The sequence below is a fragment of the Copidosoma floridanum genome, unplaced genomic scaffold, assembly GCF_036245765.1.
Source record: "Copidosoma floridanum isolate Cflo_tuat_1 unplaced genomic scaffold, Cflo_Japanese_pri ptg000013l, whole genome shotgun sequence".
Lineage (NCBI taxonomy): Eukaryota > Metazoa > Arthropoda > Insecta > Hymenoptera > Encyrtidae > Copidosoma > Copidosoma floridanum.
Genome location: NW_028321890.1, coordinates 23,624,753 through 23,643,730, shown reverse-complemented (window position 1 = coordinate 23,643,730; position 18,978 = coordinate 23,624,753). Strand labels below are relative to the sequence as shown.

At 46.6% G+C, this 18,978-nt stretch overlaps 3 protein-coding genes across 4 annotated transcripts in view; 1 reads left to right on the top strand and 2 right to left on the bottom strand.

Moving 5' to 3' along the window:
* Fak (protein tyrosine kinase 2 Fak) overlaps positions 1-18,978 on the top strand; it is a 61,066-nt gene that overhangs the window by 29,149 nt on the left and 12,939 nt on the right. Inside the window, exon 1 of one of the 2 annotated variants that reach the window (XM_089590867.1) lies at positions 14,989-15,281. The exons of the other annotated variant lie outside the window; for it this stretch is intronic. Coding sequence (XP_089446993.1) covers positions 14,989-15,281 — 293 coding nt within the window. Of the gene's footprint in view, positions 1-14,988; positions 15,282-18,978 lie in introns of those variants that run through there. 2 annotated transcript variants of the gene reach the window in all.
* Positions 4,669-6,732, bottom strand: LOC111643401 (uncharacterized). Its single transcript, XM_089591619.1, has 7 exons — positions 6,449-6,732; positions 6,292-6,384; positions 6,054-6,218; positions 5,851-5,965; positions 5,034-5,774; positions 4,855-4,956; positions 4,669-4,785 (listed from the first exon to the last, which is right to left on the bottom strand). Exons 1-7 carry the CDS (start codon positions 6,730-6,732, stop codon positions 4,669-4,671), a joined length of 1,617 nt encoding a protein of 538 aa, XP_089447745.1.
* Positions 7,251-9,970, bottom strand: LOC149374965 (uncharacterized). The gene is made up of 7 exons (XM_089591617.1): positions 9,669-9,970; positions 9,295-9,387; positions 8,769-8,930; positions 8,587-8,692; positions 8,351-8,510; positions 8,188-8,285; positions 7,251-8,122 (listed from the first exon to the last, which is right to left on the bottom strand). The coding sequence occupies exons 1-7, from the start codon at positions 9,914-9,916 to the stop codon at positions 7,262-7,264; spliced, it is 1,728 nt and encodes a 575-aa protein (XP_089447743.1). The 5' UTR covers positions 9,917-9,970; the 3' UTR covers positions 7,251-7,261.

Sequence of the window (18,978 nt, the reverse complement as noted above, 5' to 3'; positions counted from 1 at the left end):
TAAACGCAATGTTTTTCCCTCGAGTTTTATCGGCCGACCGACAGCTGTGGAAGTATCATGCGCATACTTTTTTTTACGCGCGACAGATGATGGCTCACCGCTATATGGTAGTATTACTTTTTTTTTTCTCTCTTTTTGACGCGGGCACGCGGTGCGCGATATATTAACATTCGGCTCGGCTCTTCCGTTGTCTTCGGCACGCGCTTCGTTATCTCCATGGCTTCCTTTTTTCCTTCATCTCCTTTGTCGTGGCATGTATTACGTACACGCGCTTAACAAGATAATGGCGATCGTCACACGAGGCGACAACATAGAGCTTTACGAATGCCCACAGTGATCGATTGCGTAAAATGTTGTTGTCCCCCGATTAGAGTACGTATATTTTCCTCCTAGCGAATCTTGGGCACAGAGGGACACCCTGTACAATACCCTATACGCACGCATCGCAAGCCCAGGGAGCGAAACGAAGCGCGCGAGAAGAAAAAAAAAAAGGCAGCACACAATTACCATCGCGTGCATAAATACAAGGCGTGCATGCGCGTGCACCAAAGAGTACCCCAATTAAAAGTCGTGCGCCAGCGCTCGTACACGCGCTTTTTTTTTCATCCGCGTTATCTCCGAGTATGTGTTGTACCCACACGTACACATGTGTACGCAGTGACCGGAAGCGCACAGCTCGCGCATGCTGATAATATAATTATACGCGTGTACATGTATTATACATAAAAAGGAGCTGGATGTCGGGGTTGGGGGGGGGGGGGGCAGGACGCGCGGTGTGTCTCGGACAAAGAGCGGGAAAGACGGATGTGGCTGTGGGGGGAGGAATCGTTTTCTCTCCCAGTGAGTCCACGCATTGGCCTGCGTGTTGTGTTATGTGCCTTTATTCTATATACATGAAGGGCTCTCTCTCTCTCTCTCTCTCTCTCCCTGGGTTCTATATATGTATGTATCCGCGCAAGGGCGTCTCTCTTTTGTTTGTGGGTTACGTGGTCGAGCGACTTTTCGTGGGTATATACGACTCAACCTTTCACGGAAGTTGTGCAATATTCTTCGCGAGTGTGGTGTTTCTTCCCTCCAACACCTTTTGAATACCCCTGCCAGCGAGCCTCATATCATACACACCTGTAAGACTTTTGTTTGTCGAACCTTTGGTATTTATTTACCGTAGATTAAACAATTTTAACGAAGCAAACAAGCAGTGCTCTCTTGCGGGTAGCCAGTTGTGCGCGCTAAATCCCGCACAATGTGTGTCAAGTGCGCTTTTGTACGAGAGCTATCAAACGCAAAAGCTCATTCTCGTTCGCCTCGAGAGAAAAAAGTGCACACAGTGCGGCCTTCGAAAGCTCACCATTTTATTTCGTGGTTTTACGTCACACGCGTAAGTACTCGTCGATCTTAAATATACTAATGCCTCGAATTTTCGCCAATACGCCCCTTTCCCTTCGAGCTTGGTAACGCGTTTCGACTTTTCTCTTACAATACATGTGAACTGTAGGCACCTACCACACACGCGACAACTCTCCGCCAGCCCTAGTTATCCCCCGACCCCACTGTGGAAGCTCTCATCTCGCTTGAGTCACCGTCTGCCCCGATGAAATCGCTTTGGGCCGACCTCGTTAAATTTAGGACAGCGTTAAAGAGGAAAACGTAAGGGACGAAAAAAAGATTTTTCCACAAATTTTCCAAATTACCTCTGAATCGCTCGAAAAAATAACCCGAGCGTAGTTTTGGTTCGCTTGGGAAGAAGCTTGCCTCGTGACGATATATCGGTTTGAAAATTTAGTAAAATTAACTGGTGGTGGGAGTTGTTTTTTTTCTTAATTAAGGCGCAAAAGTTGTTCTCGAGGCTATACACAACATCCTTTCGTCTTTGCGTCGACGTTGGAAGCTCAAAGTACGAGGTAACAAACGCCCTACGTTCGCAAGCTCGTGTCGAGCCAATAAAATTATTCTTTCTCTCTCGTTTGACAGATGCTTCGCGTTTAACGAGGAAAGCTCTCAAAACTCGTAAACTAAATGAAAGCGCTGTGAAAAGTTTTTTTTTTTTTTTTAAATAAAGCTCACGTCTGACTAAATTCTTTACTACTACTGATTTTGTAGCCACGCCAACTTTCATCACAACCCGTGAAATGCATACACAGTCAACAAAGGGCATCGATTTCGCACCACATAAAATTTTCATCTCAGCCGCAAAAATATTCTCCCCCTACCTCTACCCTACCCTTACCATTTTATCAGTATAATAAGTATACATAAGGTCTCATCGAAACTTCCAGATGTGCATCCACGCGCACAACAGCTTCCATTAAATCACCGTCTGAATACCCATGGCGAGTCTCTCTCGCAGCCGATCGATGCCGACCCAGCGTATACGTACAACCACCCACCCACCAACACACTTCGAAACAACCATCTCGTCGCAGCCTGCACCGCAATCACCCTCGGAGCTTTCTCACCGCCACCGAGACACCTACACCCGCGCAACGTGTACCAACCCCTCCCCCCTCACGTAATATAACTTGGAGAGAAAGATTCCGCATGTACATACATGTACACAGGATTTGGGGGTGGGTGGGTCGGAGGGGATGCCGCGCCCAGAGCAGCGCAAGCGTCGTCGCTGCATCACCAGCAACCCCCGTGTGTGTATATGTATAATATATCGGCACGCGCGTGCGCCAGCGGCGTTGCCAGGTGGCTGCGGGCGCGCTCCCTCTCTTTCTGTCCCGTGCGGTAGATCGCACCCCCGGCCGAGGAAAAGGAGCACCAGCCAGACCGGCCGGCTGCTCCTTCGTCCCGACCTCCCGTCGTCCCCACAGTCCGTCCACGGCGTCCGTCTAACGCGGCGAAGCGCAAGCTCACCGCGACAAACATCCTGCTCTCTCTCTCACTCACTCTGTCCGTTTGTAGTTACTTCTCAATAGTTTTGGGCGGCCCCGACCTTGTCTCTGACCTCCACCCCTGGACCATCTGCGCAGCGCGTAAACGTAATTTTCTATACCACGGTGATACTATAGTGACACGCGGGGAGTGTGCCAGAAACTCGTGCTTTCTTCTCTCGTTAACTATCCAACGCACTCGTCTCGAGGGGCTCCTCGTGCGCCAGCGTCTCCGGCCTCTTTCGAGAGCAAAGCGCCCCCGAGATCAGAGGGGGTGCTCCTTCGAGACTTTCGTGTGGTTAAGAGCGTGCATGTCGATGAGTTAACGAGCAAAGTCATTGAAAGACCAATCGCCTTCTTGCGCTTTGAATTCCATCGGTGAGCAACGCAGTGAAAGCGGGCGGATGGGAGTTCACCCATCGTCGAACCATATGTAAAAGTACCTACCTGTCATTACTCTCTTGTTTTATTTTCGTATAGGTAAGTAGAGCTGGAGACACCGCGAGTTTAATTCAAGGCACGTATAGTGCCGGGAAAAATGGCCGACCGCGGTCCGAAATAAATAGCCCGCCGCCGTTTTTCCGCGAGGGGGAGGACAAGGGGTTTCCAATCGATCGATCTTCCGGCTAATGCACCGGCCGATACGCACGGCAGAGAGGGTGCCAAGCAGAAGAGGAACGGGTGTATTATTATATTGCATACACCTGCACGATTTTTCACGGATGAGGAGGCCAGAGGTACAGCGTCGGAAGTGCGGGGAGCAGTGACCGCTCTGCATCCCTCTCTGTCTTTGTGTGGTGCGCGTGTGTGTCGTTCGAGAAAAGGTAGTCGGTTGCTTCTTCTGTTTTCCCGGGATATATATATTATACCTTATCTTGTTTATCGTGCTAGTACAACAAAATGGCAAAGTTTCGCGTTGCCAATTGAAAATTACAACTTTCATTGACAAGGGCATATCGTTACGTGTACGTAAAAATTTATCAACACATCGTCACGGTGTACACATACTATTGTTCATCCAATGACTTTCTTGTCATCAAGAGTTTAGTGCTCGTGTGTTGAGTATATAGGCGAATGAAGTGCCATTAGGATGATGGTGGAGCGCGTCGAGGGTCACCTCTTCATGTATCGCCGACCCGTCTACCGGGTGTTCCAGTACCTCGAGACCGAGTGAGTATATCTTTGTTTAACGTTGGGTAAATTTACGATTATTGCATTTATTGCGAAAAGGGTATTTATATATACATGCTAAGTCGCTGCTGGGGGGGGGTTTGAAAAAAAAAATTAACAGATCGATGATGGTATATTTTACATACCTGGCGAATTCCATTGGATTGTTTTGTCGATAGGTGCTGGTGTTTCCATGGTGAACCCATAAGTATATCGTGTGTACTTGTATAGGTAGGTGAACATAATAAGTGCTGTCGTCTACCGGCACGCGTTTGGCTTCGATCGCTCTTGTGTCTCTAGGGGCGCGCGCGACAACAGCCATTAATGACGTCGCTTGCTTGCCTCATTGTTTTACAAAGCATCCATTTATATATACGTATACACACGCAGTTATCGGATCACAGAATTTCGTACGAATTCATTTTCGATGAAAAATTCATCGCAATTGTTTGTTATTCTTTTTAAAATAAAAAGGGTTTTTAATGCGTATTTAAAAACAATCAATAAGTATACGTACTTTCAAAGTTTGTAATAAAATATGTCTACATCAAACGGATACAGCACGATATTTTTTTTTTTTTTAATAATAATTCAATTACCATAAACTACGACGAACCGTCCATTACTGCAGATCACTTTCCATCGCTGCTTGAATGAAATCTAGATTACGACTGACATCGACGTACTGCCACTGAACCCAACGTTGCAAATCATCGCACGTGTACGCGACCAATCCAACCTATGAAAATAAAAAGATGGAATGAACAATGTTTATTTTTATCCAAGTATATACATTTTACATCCTCACCACTGTGTCATTGGCTACTATCGGTGAACCCAGAGGAGGACAAAACACGTACTTCTTTATGAATTCAGGGTCAACGTCGCTGATAGGCATAACTTGGGCATCCTGAAAAAAAAAGAAACACTTGCTACCTAAATAAAAAAAAAAAATAAAAAAAACTTTTTGTCACTTATACACGGCACCTTGAAATCAAAGCTCGAAATGTCCAATCCCTCTAGCGAACTCTTTAATATTTGATTCGCCGAGTAGCCCAAGATGATTTCGGTCGCGTTGTTCGCGGTGATGTTTTTCTTGACGATTCGCTTGATGTCCTGAAAGGTGCTCTGGATGTTTGTCACCTGATCGGTCATAGAGTTCAAGATCTTGGACATGATGTCGATCATCGAGTGCTTAACCAGATTCCTGAGCTTCGCCTTATTCGGATCTGTCATGTTTCCATACTTGAGGTTTAGATTTATCTCGTCCCAATCGATCGACTTCTTCGGGTGATCGACGCTCGAATCATGCGAACTCGCCTCGGTCATTGCTTCCGAATTTTGCCCCACGTGCGTTCCTACCGTCGTCGCTGCCACGTCTTGCGTCTTCTGGGGCTCCTCCACTCTCGTCGTCGTCGCGCCATCCGACGAGTCCGACCCTTTGGTCGTTGTATCATTCTGACTGTCCACCGAAGCTTGAGTGGTTGCATCATCCAATTGCCGAGGGTACAGCTTGTGCACGAATTTCGTTGCCGAAGGGCCCACAACGGCAGTCTCGGACGACACATCAAAAAGTGACGATCCCCGAGCAACAGCTCTGTCGACTCGCGGGTTCGCGATTTTTTTATGGAAGTACTTTGAGAAGAATTCCTTGGCGTTGGCATCGTTTTTTTCGTGCGAAGGCGACGGCAGGTGCTTCACGTTCATCGGCTCCACCGTCAACTCGTTCTGCGGATGGATAAAACCAGGGGTCATTAACCTGTTATCAATGGGACACCCAACAATTGATCGCTACGAGACGTACATTCATGTTTTCGACGACCGTGAACAACCTGCACCCGATCGAACAGCACACGTGGCCAATGTCGCCGTACACGTCGCTCGGGAGACTCGGGACGAAGAGGGATTTCCTTGGTATCCTGGTCAAACGAAATATCGATTCGATCAAACCCATATTTGGTGGGTCCGTCCAAATGAAGGATAAAACAACAAAACAACGACACGTACGAGCAAGAGAGCATCAGAATGGCAATGTTGTTCTTGGCGTGGTTCGCCGATGACGGATCAGGGACGTATCGCGGGTGGATCCTGAAATCCTCGATCTTGATGACGTAGCTGTTCGCTTCGTCCAACGATCCAATCAGCACGGCCAGCTCCGCGTTCACGTGGTATCTGCACATGGACCGGGTCGTCAAACGAGAGATAAAAAAAAAGAGTGAGGGAAGGGCTTTTTGACCATACTCACTCGTATATTTGGGCTCGGTTGATGCACGTCGCGGACGTTAGGACGCGTCGCTCATTCAGTACGATCCCGCTGCACATAAAGTACCTCCTCTTTCTGCAAATGGTCATATTGTGTGTATATTATTTTCTCGTCTCGCGTATATATAAATACGACTTACGAGTACTTGTCGGCCTGCTCGAAGCACGGGGGTATGACCTCGTCCCTGACGAGGAAGGCATGCATCTTCAGAAAGTTGTCCGACCTGTCGACGTCGCCGTCCACCCAGGGCCTCTCCCTCCTCCGTCTCCCCCCGGAGACGAGGGCCTCGCTCCCGTGGTCGGCAATGTACTCCCAAGCAGACGCCACCGGGCGGAAGTCGCTCCTCGACCTTGAACCCGATTCTCCATGGTAGTTGCCAATCGAGCCGGTGACGAGCAACAGCAGCACCTCGAGTGTCCGCATGGCTGCCCGGGCACCACGCGAAAGACCTCCTAGCGCGCTTCCGCTATCGGCTCGCTCAATTGGGATCTGCGGCTAATCGCTGCACGCTCCACGAGCTCCAGCAGAGGGGAAAGGAGAGAGAGAAAAAAAAAGGAAAACTCGAGTGCCGCGCGCCCGAGATGTGTTTTCGATCGAGCGCGGCTCAGTACGCGTGAGTAAGACCGGTATGTTTACGAAATCGAATGCGCGGCTCGCGAATGATTCTGCGTTTCTTTCCCCCCTTCCCTCTCTCCCTGGAAATGAAAGCTCCGGCGAGTGCGTTATTGTACAACCGCGGCTGGATTGAATCACGCGGAATGACGCTCGTTTGTTTTGTTGACCAATCCCCGCCGATTCTCGATAAAAGAGCCGCTTGTCGTTACACCGCAAGCTTATTTTCTTTTCATGCAAGCAAAACAAAACAACAAAAAAAAAAAAAAACGACTCCACGTGTACTTGTGTGATTTGGATCTTTTATTCGAGAGCATTACAATCATAAAGCCATTTTGGGTCACTGGCGATTCGAGCGTCGCTTCTCGGCCTTGAATCTCTTGTAGAGCTCGACGTACTCGCCGGGCAGGCCCGCCTCCTCGTACCTGTTGTCGTGGAAGTACTCCCCGATGCTGACCCTGTGCTCGCTGGGACCGTGGTTGAACTGGTCCCCTGCCGGGCCGCCCAGTCCCACGTCCAAGTCGGGACCATCTGGTGCTTCGAAGGCCTCGGTGCTCTCGGTGGACCTTTCCGTACTTTTGGCCCCTTCGTTGTTCCCCATCGAGGCCGACTCGGTGGTCACGTCCACTCGGTCGACGTAGTCGCTCGTCAGCGGTGAGCTCGAGTTCGGGCTCTCTCGCTTGGGCGTGTACGCGGAGTACTGGGACTGCATCACCGGCACCTCCGAGCTGGCTTCCGTCGTTGCCACGTCCACGTTGACGTCGTCGTCGCTGGAGTTGCGGTACATCTTGTTGATGGCCTTGAAGTAGGCCTCCTTGGACGCCTGGGGGAGCTCGGGTGGCCCGGGGCTCGTGGTGGTGGGCTCCTCGGCCGTGTCGTTCTTCTTGCACTTGGCCAGGTCGAGTCCGGGTACGTTGATGTCCGGCATGCTCTTGACGCACGCGCTACCGCTACTGCAGTTGTTGTTATCGCTGTTGTTGTTGTGGTCGACGTTGTCGTTGGGGTTGTACGCGATGATGATGTTGTAGATGCAGGTGCTGCAAGACCCCGTGGCTGGGCCTGTCGAGGTCGGTGGAGTCGCGCTCGTGGTGTCCGTCGTGTCCGACATCTCGGTCAGCCAGTCGACGTTGTCGAACAGGTCGGTGTAACGCCACGGCGTGTCCGAGTGCCGGTCGTCGCAGGCCGACACCACCAGGGCTGCCTGGAATCAATGATGTTCAATACAGAGAAGACCAAAGGTCAAACTACGAGCAGCTAATAGCTCACCTGGACGGTTCCGTTGGATATGACGGGCGTGCCAGTTTGGGCGCAGCCGTGCACTCCGGTGCTCTCCCGCACCGAGATCGACTTGGTCCTCCCGCGATCTGAAACCAAGAGGCGCATACAAGTCGGGCTATCTTACTTGCTGTTCATTGTTCGGCGCACTCACTCCTGAAAGCCGTGTTGGTCCCCAATCCCCTTCTTCTTCCGAGAACCGGAGAGCCCGACGACGACGCTCTCTTTGTTTCGCCCGCGATGCTGGCTCGTTTGCGTTTCCTCTTTGAGTTTTGGGTGAATTTCGCACTGGTCTGGTACATGGCGAAGTAAGACTGAAAGATCGTTAGGTAGGATAGGTGTACCACGTTCCACAAAGATCGGTATGTATAGTTTTTCGAAGCGTCTCACCTGACCCCTTCGCTTGATTACGGCCATGTGGCAGTTGTCGTTGATGCACTCCTTGTCCAGGGGCTTGTCCGGCAGCTCGATCTTCTTAAAATTCACGCTCGAAATGCTAAAATTTACGTATTCAAAATATAATTTTTTTTCTTCCTTGGATACAATTAAAAAATCTCTGACGATGTCCAGACCTGCACTCGAGCTTCGCCACCACGAGGTTGTGGCGCGGGTGGCTCTCGTTCCTGGGATCCACCACGTGGTTCGGATGGATGTAGTAGTCGACGATCTTGATGACCTGCGAATCGTCCGAGAACGGCGCGATCAGCACAGCCAGCGGTGCTCGGATGTTGTGTCTGTGTCCCCGATGACGTAAGATTATACACATTTTAAATACAAGTGTATACGCTATATTATCGTCATGAACAATCATCCGTCATTGTCTACGGGAGGTATATATATATAAAGCCGCGATCTAAAGTGAAAATTAACATCGGATCGAAAGTATAGCGTTCCAATGGAACTGATGGCGCGAGAGATAACATACACGTACGGAGTGCGAGAAAAAAAGCACGTGCCACAAAAGAGACAGCGCTGCGCATGGAAAAACGAAATGATATTATCGTGTACGTGGAGGGGAGGGGGGGCTTTTGTACGTTTACGGGAAATCGGCCGTAACGGGTTGCGCAACTTATACACGTATAACGTAGACTGACCCACCTGACGTAGGTAATTTCGTGAATGCAGGAGGCGGAAGTCAGGATGAAGGTGCTCGACAGTATGGAACCCGAGCACATGAGGTACCGGCTGCTTCTGTTGGCGATTATCATAAACACACATAAATTATTTATAATATATATACATATATATATGCTCGGCCTTTTGGTATTTCCAGATATTTCTTTGCTCGCTGCGTGACTTTTTTTGTGCAAAAAAACCCGCAACTTTTCATTCACACGGCTGGCACAAAGCGAATTATCATCGAAACCGAGGAAACGTGACAAAAGATCAGTCGCACACGCGCACCAACGAGTAAAAGAACGGAAACGACAAAAGACGCAAAAAAAAAAAAAAGAGGCATTTGGATCTCTCACGAGTAACGCGTGTCCCGGCCGGTCTGGCAGTGGTGGCCATCGGCTTCGATCTCCTCGTCTTTGACAATGACCGCCTGCACGGCGAGCAGGTCCTCGCGCATCGGCTCCTCCTTCGTCAGCCAAAAAGCCTCGTTTTCCTGCCTCTTGGGCTGCTCGGAAATCACCGGGTCGGCCAACGTCCCGTCCCCCGACAACAGTAGCGCCAGTGGCCCGCAGTACGTGACCAAAATTACCGCCTGTCGCAGCATCTCCCCGCGTGTGTACAATTGCCTCCCTTGCCTTGCACGACCGCTCCGACTTCTTTTTCCTCGCCTTCTCGACTGAATGGACTGCGCGCCGATCGAGCTCCGCGAGAGAGAGGCTGGAAACTCGGCGCGCAAAAAGCAATATCGAGGTGTTCACTCGCGCGTTTCGGCTTCGGACGCAACTATTTTTACTTGCCGCCTATCGCGAGGGTTGATAAAAATACAATGTACACGTAGCGTACATCTGTGTATTGTCAAGCCCGATTGATCTACGTGCGTGCCCTGTACCTATGTAGGGTCGGGTGAGAGATATACCTATACCTAGAGTTTCTTCGAGTTTCGAATCTAAAAATAAAATACGTCCATCAATGAAGGGAACAAGAGTATAGTAATAACGAAAATTTCGGCACCGATGCGATTCTACGTACGTTTTTCCGAAAAAAGCTCACGATCGCGAGAAATAGCACCTGCATGCCTCTCGCGTTGCACGTACAACCTATTCGTCATGTTTCCCAGTCGGCAATCATTTGGGAAAATAAAAAGGGGGGACGGGGGCAAGGCAAAAAATCACAACCAGCGATAAGTGCAACTGCAGGAATTCGATAGTGCATAAGTATAATATGTGCACTCCCCGAGCATTAAGTGCCTCGATGTCATTATATCAAACGAGGCGCGACTCGTTTCACTCACCGCTCGATGTTGTGTATATTGATTGTGCAAGTTTCCGTTTCAACACATACACACACATACACACAGAGTTGCCTTGTCGTCTCAATTTGCAAGCCATGGCTATAACTTCTAACTCTACAGATCGCGATGCTGTGTCATTCCAAGCTGTGGTTTTGGCATCCAATTTATAACGTATATATATATATATATTGAGTCGAGCATGGGATAGGGATGAGGAGTATTGGGTATCCGCCTGTCAAAAAGTCGTAAAGTACCTGTACCTATATGGTATGCGTAGGTTTTGTAATTTTGCGACAGTGTAATAAACAAATGAACGAGCGACTCTGGCGTGCACACTTTAGTTTCGTTCAAAGAATAGGTGATAAAACTCTTTGCCGAGGTGGTAACGAGTTCGACCTCGGTTAGGTATACATATTGGTATAAATATTATATTCATTACAGAACACTAGAACAATAGCTCGAAAGAGCAGCGTTGTTTTTTTTTTTTTTTTTTTTCTCTCGCCATATCTAAAATAGTAAATTAATCTGTGAAAATTAAGTAATGAACTTTGAACACCACTCGAAAAAAAGCTTTGTTCAAACGAACGATTGCTTTCAACAATAAGAGCTTGTACATGTATGTGTGTATCTGGTTGGCTGCGAGCGTAGATAAGCTCCAATGAAGTCGAGTGAGTTGCTTGATAAATACAAAGACCCTCGTTTCGCGCCGAACAAACAAAAAAAAAGCTCTGCTCCCCCCTGAAAAAGCTTAATTCCCACCGCAAGTGTGCCCAAATCCCAGGATTATTGCCACCTGCGGATATGAATAGTAGTTGAAGCGAGGACAATGGAACCTCTGACGAAATTTGCAAAATTCACAGCACTCGTGTGCAAAGGTATATAATGTGTGGTTGCGTGTACGTAGGATACTCATTCGCTCGTATAAACGCGAGTACGTTTACCCCACTCGCGTTATTAAAACATGTGTATCATATATATATATGTACGAGCTACGGTTGCGGGGGAGGGAAGCGCGAGAGAGACGCGTTTGCTTATAATATATACATTTATAATGGGCGCAGGCATCACGCGAGCACGGGACGAAAAATAAGGCTGCCAAGATACGCGGCGATGGTCTGACGAGCTACTCGTCGTGTGTTTTATATATACATATATAAATACACAACAGCCACGCTCGCTCGCCGCTACTATATATATTAGACATACACGAATGCGCGAGAGGAGCGCTTATAAACTTAAACATACGTATATACATATATACAAGCACCGAGTGTACAGGCGAGAGAATAGCAGGTTGTCTGCGGCTCGAGCCGATCAGTGCAGTCCTGACGGCCGTAGCCGCCGGCAGCTGCTCCCGGGCTGTCGTATATTAAGTATACTTACTTGTGTGCTTTCGATTTTCGATTTTATTCTTTTTATTTTAATAGTTTTTTCTTTTTTTTTCTTTTTTCTTTTTTTTTTTTTTTTTTTTGAAAGTGCCGATTGGTGTTTTAGTTGGTGAAAGTGCAAGTATACGGATCGCATTGTTTTTTGGTGAATTTTAACGTGAAACTTGATCTATACTTGTTTTTTATGGGTGAGATGTTGCGAATCGTTTGATTGATCGAGATATGCCGATATCGATTATTAAATTTTAGTATGAGCTGCAGTCCGCGACGGTCTCGGGGCTCTGTCCGATATTTTACTGCTTTGTCTCCGGCATGATTAACCGTCTTAAAATACCTGGTGTGTAATAACAAAAAAAAGAAACCGCCTCCACCCCCCCCCTACCTTATTAATAGTAAAATTTATAAAAACAGATGAGTCTATAACTATATGTTTAAAGTAGACTCGAGCATTCTTATTCTCAATCGAATCGAAAGTGAAATTGTAAAAGACGAAACCTTGAAAAACAACAACAACAGTAGAGCATCGTTTGCAACGCGCGTGGTTATCGGCGCTCTTTCAGCTGAAATCTCTCGACACAATGGAACTGTACGTAAAAATTGTCTCCCGTAACGGATGCAAACGCCTTATCTCGCCGCTCGCGTCTATAAATCACGTAGCTCACACTTTGCTCGCGGAGAAAGATAGCACGGGGTTATTTATACGCCCTAACATATACAACTGTATAGCGCTTGGAAGCTGTGCCGTGTTGTTCGCGCGGTAATGACGATAAGGGTGGTTTTTTTTTTTTTTTTTTTTTTTTTTTTCAATTAATATGTCAACGAGTAAAAAAATACTTACCAACCTCATTGCGATCCGGACACTTACTGGAGCGAGTGGCTGTACCTACATGGATATGCGTTTTAACATTTGTTTTAGAATCTCAGCACGTGGCTCGACACTACAGAGATAAGATGCTCTTGTAAATTGCGGGACGCATAAAACATATATTATATTATACACCCCGTGGAATGTCTTTGTCGAGTATTCAAAAGTTCATCGCCCGCGAAGTTTCGAAAATTCCCGCGATAACAAAAAGTACTGCTTGCAGCTGCGGCAATTTCATTTTTCTGTGTAATTATATAGGCATTGGCTCCCTTGGATGGCCCTTGACCGGTTTAATTAAAATTTCACGGGTCCGCGATCTCGTTGAAACTTTTTCAACGATACCTTCGACTTGAAGCAGTTGCCTACGTTGCGATTCGTTTGAAATTCATGAAAAGTTTTATCGTATGCGATTGAAATCGATTGAAATTAATGCGTAGGTATAAATACCACGTGTATGTGTCTCTTTGTTTCATCGATTCACAAACAAGCGCTCATCTCCCATAGTTGAAAATGGAAAAAAAAAAAAAATTCACTATTCACCCATTTCAAATTCAGATCGCTCCCAAGCGTCTCTCGATTCCCTTCGGCTGTCTCTCTGTTCCCGCTGCAACCGCGGTTTATTCACCTATATACATTCTCGATTTACATGCACGTACGTAGCGACGTTTATGCAGTGCAGCGCGAGAGATTTACGCCCGAGAAACCGGGTCTTACCGATCGGAGAATACGCGCGTTTGTTTTTCGAGTCCGTGTGTCGATGCGGCTCGTGGCTTAATGAACGCGAGGCGTTGTGCGTGCGCCGGACTTCTATTTTTTTTTTTTTTTTTTTTTTTTTTTTTTTTCCTTCCATCCGTCGTAATTTCGAGGCTCGCGCTTTGAATGACAATCGCAGTGCTTTACGATCCAGCCGTGACGAATCAGGGAAAATTTGCTTTCACGGAGTTGGCTCTTTCGCGCGATGATTCGGCTGGAATGGGCGAAGAAGAGTCGAATGATCGCGGCTACTCGACCGGGACTCGTTTTTACGTTGCACGTACGCGAAGCAAGTGTTTTATCGACACTCGTTCGCGTCATTCTGATTTTTTTTCCCCACGAAGTCGTCCACGGTGCATTTACGCAGATGACGGAAGGGTGAGTGAACTCACCTCGATGCCTTTGACAGTGCAGCCGTGAATTGTACTGTTGCACAAAATTAGCACGACAGATAATTAACTTTGATGCGTTTTTTTTATCAATTTCACACTTTATTTTCCGAAAATCTATTGGTACAAAAAAAAAAGAAAGTGCCATTGAGCTGCAACAAAAAAAATTCATTCGCCGCATCTCTTGATCGGCATCGGCGTTTAAGGTTCGGTCCAAAGCGGCGCCTATCGAAATCCGCTCCCGCAAAAAAAAGGCCCCGCGCACGCACGCCCGTATAATATAAAGGAGCTTCCTCTCATTCGCACGAATCGCATCGCACAGCAGCATCTCGGCGCCGAAAAGAGCGCCAATCTCCCCTTCTCCGGCAGCTGAGCTTTTAAGCTGAAACTGATGAAAGTACGCCGTTTCTTTCTTTCTCTCTCACCGTGTACCTTCACCCACTGCACGAGAAGATTGCAGCTAATTTAACCTCGGGTGAATCGAGAGGCCCACCGCGACGGCTCTTCCGCGAAGCCTCCCAAGAGGAGCTTTCCTACCCCTCCTTCCCTCGGAACTTTTTACCCGGGGATCCTGGGCTCTTTCAAACTCTCACACGGTAGTTTTTCAATGGATCAAGATGATCGTTCGAGGGATGCGACTTAAATGATTTACACCACCACCACCCTATACGTTTTTATCAATTTTGCGTGTCAATTGTCATTGATTCGCATCAAACAAAAAACCCAAAACGCGGCGATCAATTGCAGTTCGCAACGTCTCATCTTTCGCGTGGCTGTGCCGGCAAGGAGGTGTAAAACACATTGACGAACGAAACAACGAAGCCAAGGCTAAATGAGCATAGCGTGTAGTGATCGTAACTCGAAGAAAAGTGAAGTGTTAAACCCCAGCGGAGACGAGCCCCGATTCTCCAAAGCAAATCATCATCGCGTTCTTTTTGTCCCATTGTATTCGGAGAGAAGACGGAAGAGAAAAAAGAGTCAGAGGAGAAGATGCTGGAGCTCGTGGAGCGCAAGCCAAACGGAATGTCGTGGCCCACGGCGTCGCCTCCGCCCCTACCCCGGCATCAGCAGCAGCAAAATAGGGATAATTTCGTGAAAAAGGCACGGCAGCCGCAACAGCAGCGAGCCGAGTCGTTGCGCGGCAAAAAGCCGGGAGGTGAGCTGATGGGCTGGCAGTGGGCTCGCAGCAGCAGGGGCCTCCTGTGCTCCCTCGGCGGCTGCGACGATTATTACAGCGCCGACACGCTCGGCACCTGGAAGTTCCATCGGGTTGCCCGCCCCAGGTAATCCACGCGTGTATACTCGTGCACGGATCCCCCTCCCCTTCGCGGTTCTTTCTTCCTCTCTCTTCCGAGGTACTTTATTTTTTCGTTTTTCATCTCCCTCGCCCGCCGTCTTGAAGGAAAAAAAAAAAAAAAAAAAAAAAAAAAAAAAAAAAAAAAGGATCGGAGAAGATGTTTGGCTTCTGGCGTCTCAGGTATATATATACACCCTGTGTACGCGTGTACCGATGGATCGATTAGGCGTTTCTCTTTCACACGCGAGCTGAATAGATATACGCAGGTGTATATGTATATTCTCATGTATAACATATAGAGGTGCCTTGATTTATCGAGTGCGAAGCCGGAGATTTTCTCCCTCGTGCGCGGATAGAAATTGTTGTCGGGTGTATTGATTATTTTTGTCAACGATTGGCCTCGATTGTTTGATCGATGTGTTATTTGTCCATGGGTACGAAAGGCTTTTTTCTCTTTTTCTTTCTTTTTTAAACAATGGTGTTTGGACATTAATTTGTATTCATCGTTAGCAGTAGTAATTATAGTAGCGGAGACTCGTTGATTTTCATGGCTCCCTGATGAAAAAAATCAATCGCCATCGTCATTATCGTCCGATAAAGTCCATCCCAGAGTAGTACATCAATCCTTAATGAACCGAAACGAATTTCCCTAAAATTCACAAAGTCAGATGTTGTGAAACCACTCGGTGATAAATTAACGTGTATGGCCAGAAAATAGCTTAGAATGAATATCAACGTGCCCAGGACTCTCGCATGAATAATCATATGATGGCAAAGTGAGGCTCGAGACATCAAGGCTTGATGTATTACAAATTCGTCCACATGCTTATCGCTCACAAATATCGTCGACGTCGATGGAATAAGTTGAAAAACCCCCAAGTCGTTTTCGCTCGCCCGTCATAAAAATTTACGGCGCATTAAAATATACGATTTGAAGGAAAAAAGAAAAAAAAAATATGTAAAAACGATGGGACGAGCAAACACCAATGCTTAATTTATACACACTCGTTGATCGGCAAGAAATCGGGATACAATTCGGCTCAGCCGTTAATTATGATTTCCCCAACAATGTAACTCCGTTACGACCACCCAGCGCACCGTAGTCGAGGGCCCATCAAGACAGGCCCGTGTATATCATCAAATCGACACGCGCGAATCGATAAGAAATCCCCGGAGGAGCCGCGTGCGCCCACATCCTCGCGCATGCAGATACGCGCCAAGAGGAGGAGGAGGAGGAGGAGGAGGTCTGTAAATTTATCCACGCGTTCCTATACTACATACGATCGGTCGTTCATCGGTAGTCGTGTACGCCATTTGTTCGCCGATTAGCCGGTATTACCGATCGACATGCCGATGAGCCTTTTTTTTTCTTTTTTCTTTTTTGCCTCGAGACCAAAAAGAAGAGATTGGGAGGACAGAGAGAAAGTCTCACGGTGAAAGGGTATTACAGCGTTTATTATCAGGCATGTATATATATATATGTATATATGTTTAGTGCACAGGTGCTTCCCTGTTGATGTGTATGCCTGGCTGGCGAGTCTTTTGTGCAACGTATTGGGTACTCGTGCGTACACGTGTCGCAGTGTGGCTTTAATGCTATTCGGAAAAATTCGCGTTTCGCCACGATCGGTGCCTCACGAGCGTCGTCTTCTCGTTAAATTAAACCTCGGCCCCCTGCCGATGTCTGCGCCCTAATATACCCTCTCTCTTTTGCCGTGCATATAGCCGTGAGGTATATACCTATACGTGTGTGTGCATGTAATACGGTATACGCTAATTGGTCCCTAAGTGGACTGCAGCTTTTCTTCCGCGGGATGTATTGTGTTTCGCTGCTCCGAGGAACACGGGTAGCAGCATGTAAGTATAGCGGCATTATAACGGTGATCCTCGTTATCTGTGTATACTTTTTTTTTTCTCTTTTTTTTCATCTCTTGCGTGGCTCTCCGCTCGTACTGCGGCTAATTGAATTCGAGGTATAGGCCAACTTTTTTTTTCGGTATATTTATCGGTTTTAATTGTGTTGGGGGGTTTGTATCCTGTCTACACTTGTTGCTGTGTGTGTGTGTTTTTTTTTTACGTAACGTATGGAAATATGTCCAATGAGTGCATCGAGGCGTTTTAATGGGCATCCATTTGAGGGAGGCAAGGCTGCTTTTTTTTTAAATTAAAAGTCAACTGATTGATCGATTGGATCTCTAATGGGGGGTCGATGAAGGCTATATTATCTCGAAACGTGTAATTGTATATTGGTGCAAAAAATCCACGTGATGCTTTGATAAAAAAAAAAAAAAATTAAAAAAAAAAGGTTGATCGGTTATAGGTATGATTTGCCGAGTTTGCGCATTAAATGAATAAAAAAATAAGCTAGAATCGTGGAATAGACAAAGTAATTTTCCGGCTCTCGCGCTTCTATAGATGATCCAGGCAATTATAAGCTACGCGATAATGATCTTCATGCAGAGTATAACTTATGCGACTGGAACTAAAACTCCTGGATCTATACACACACATACGTACAAGCTGTTAAGGTTATACACTTCCGTGGAGTGAAATCTTGTTGGTATATATAATCCGAGGTGAAAAATTACACCATTAGCAGCTGCAACAGTACTTCTGTAGCACAGATATAGAATTACAGCATGGGAAACTTATTTAAATGTGTTATTATTTATTTGCGCACATCAAGCGAGTAAAAACGGAGTTTCTTTTTTTTTTCATTAAAGTTTTGAGTCGTGTATATACTTAACGCACGCAGTATATCGCTTACCGAATCCTCGTATCTGTCTGTATCCTCGAACAAGTTTAGAAAACGCGTATTTATCATTGATCGAAACATCGGTAAGAACGACGATTTTTCACGTTACGCGGTTCCTACACCTATACTGAGCGCAACGAAGTATTGGTATCATTGTACTGGCTACATACACACTTCCACTTTTTTTAAATTACTCACATGAAAGTATACGCGAGATTTTTCAAAGTTAGGGTGATAGAAATGAAATAAATTCTCATGTTGTAAAAGACAAAGTTCACCAGACTTCCGACCTAAAATCCATTCCATATATTTCCTTTATCAGTAAGATGAAAAAAAAAAAAAAAAAAAAAAAAAAAACAAATCATGTACGTGAAACAAAGAGAAAGAACAATTGTATACACGCATATCCTATTAACAAAACGCTTGTACCATATAGGTATGAGGTAGCGGAGACTCAACATATGACCATATATTTATCTCACCGAACCCTCTTCATGAGATTGATTATTTCATTTCACTCCTTCCGTTAAAACCTGCCCCCTTGTTCACTGTGACTCACGTAAAAACCTTTTTTTCATCATCGGATGAAAATAAATGACACACCGAATGACGAGGTGAACTGCAACGTATACAGTAAGTACTGTGTCAAAAATCGACGTACAGAGATACGTAAACTTAGAAAGTTTGTGTTTCGATTGTATGTACATACACGGTGCAGGTACGGCGAACAATGCCGAAACACGTGTTGAAAACGTTTGCTGAAAATAACAGCAGAGGAAAGCGGCCATAAGTCTCGGCCCATCGATTTCTAAAGCGTATTCATTTTTCAAATCGACACTTACCATTGCGCCTACTTTTGAGCCTCTCTCTCTCTCTCAAGCACACCTGATGCACAATAACGCGGCTTTCTAAAGGTCAAACCCGATCA

Bases quoted from the DNA above. Each gene is read 5' to 3' on its own strand.
- LOC149374965 (XM_089591617.1), bottom strand. From the start codon at position 9,916: ATGCTGCGACAGGCGGTAATTTTGGTCACGTACTGCGGGCCACTGGCG. The intron at 8,693-8,768 runs GTCTGGACATCG...CGTAAATTTTAG, and splicing joins GTGGCGAAGCTCGAGTGCAG to CATTTCGAGCGTGAATTTTA. The intron at 8,286-8,350 runs GTGAGTGCGCCG...TCTTGGTTTCAG, and splicing joins GACCAACACGGCTTTCAGGA to ATCGCGGGAGGACCAAGTCG.
- LOC111643401 (XM_089591619.1), bottom strand. From the start codon at position 6,732: ATGCGGACACTCGAGGTGCTGCTGTTGCTCGTCACCGGCTCGATTGGC. The intron at 5,966-6,053 runs GTACGTGTCGTT...TCGTTTGACCAG, and splicing joins ATTCTGATGCTCTCTTGCTC to GATACCAAGGAAATCCCTCT. The intron at 4,786-4,854 runs GTGAGGATGTAA...TTATTTTCATAG, and splicing joins TAGTAGCCAATGACACAGTG to GTTGGATTGGTCGCGTACAC.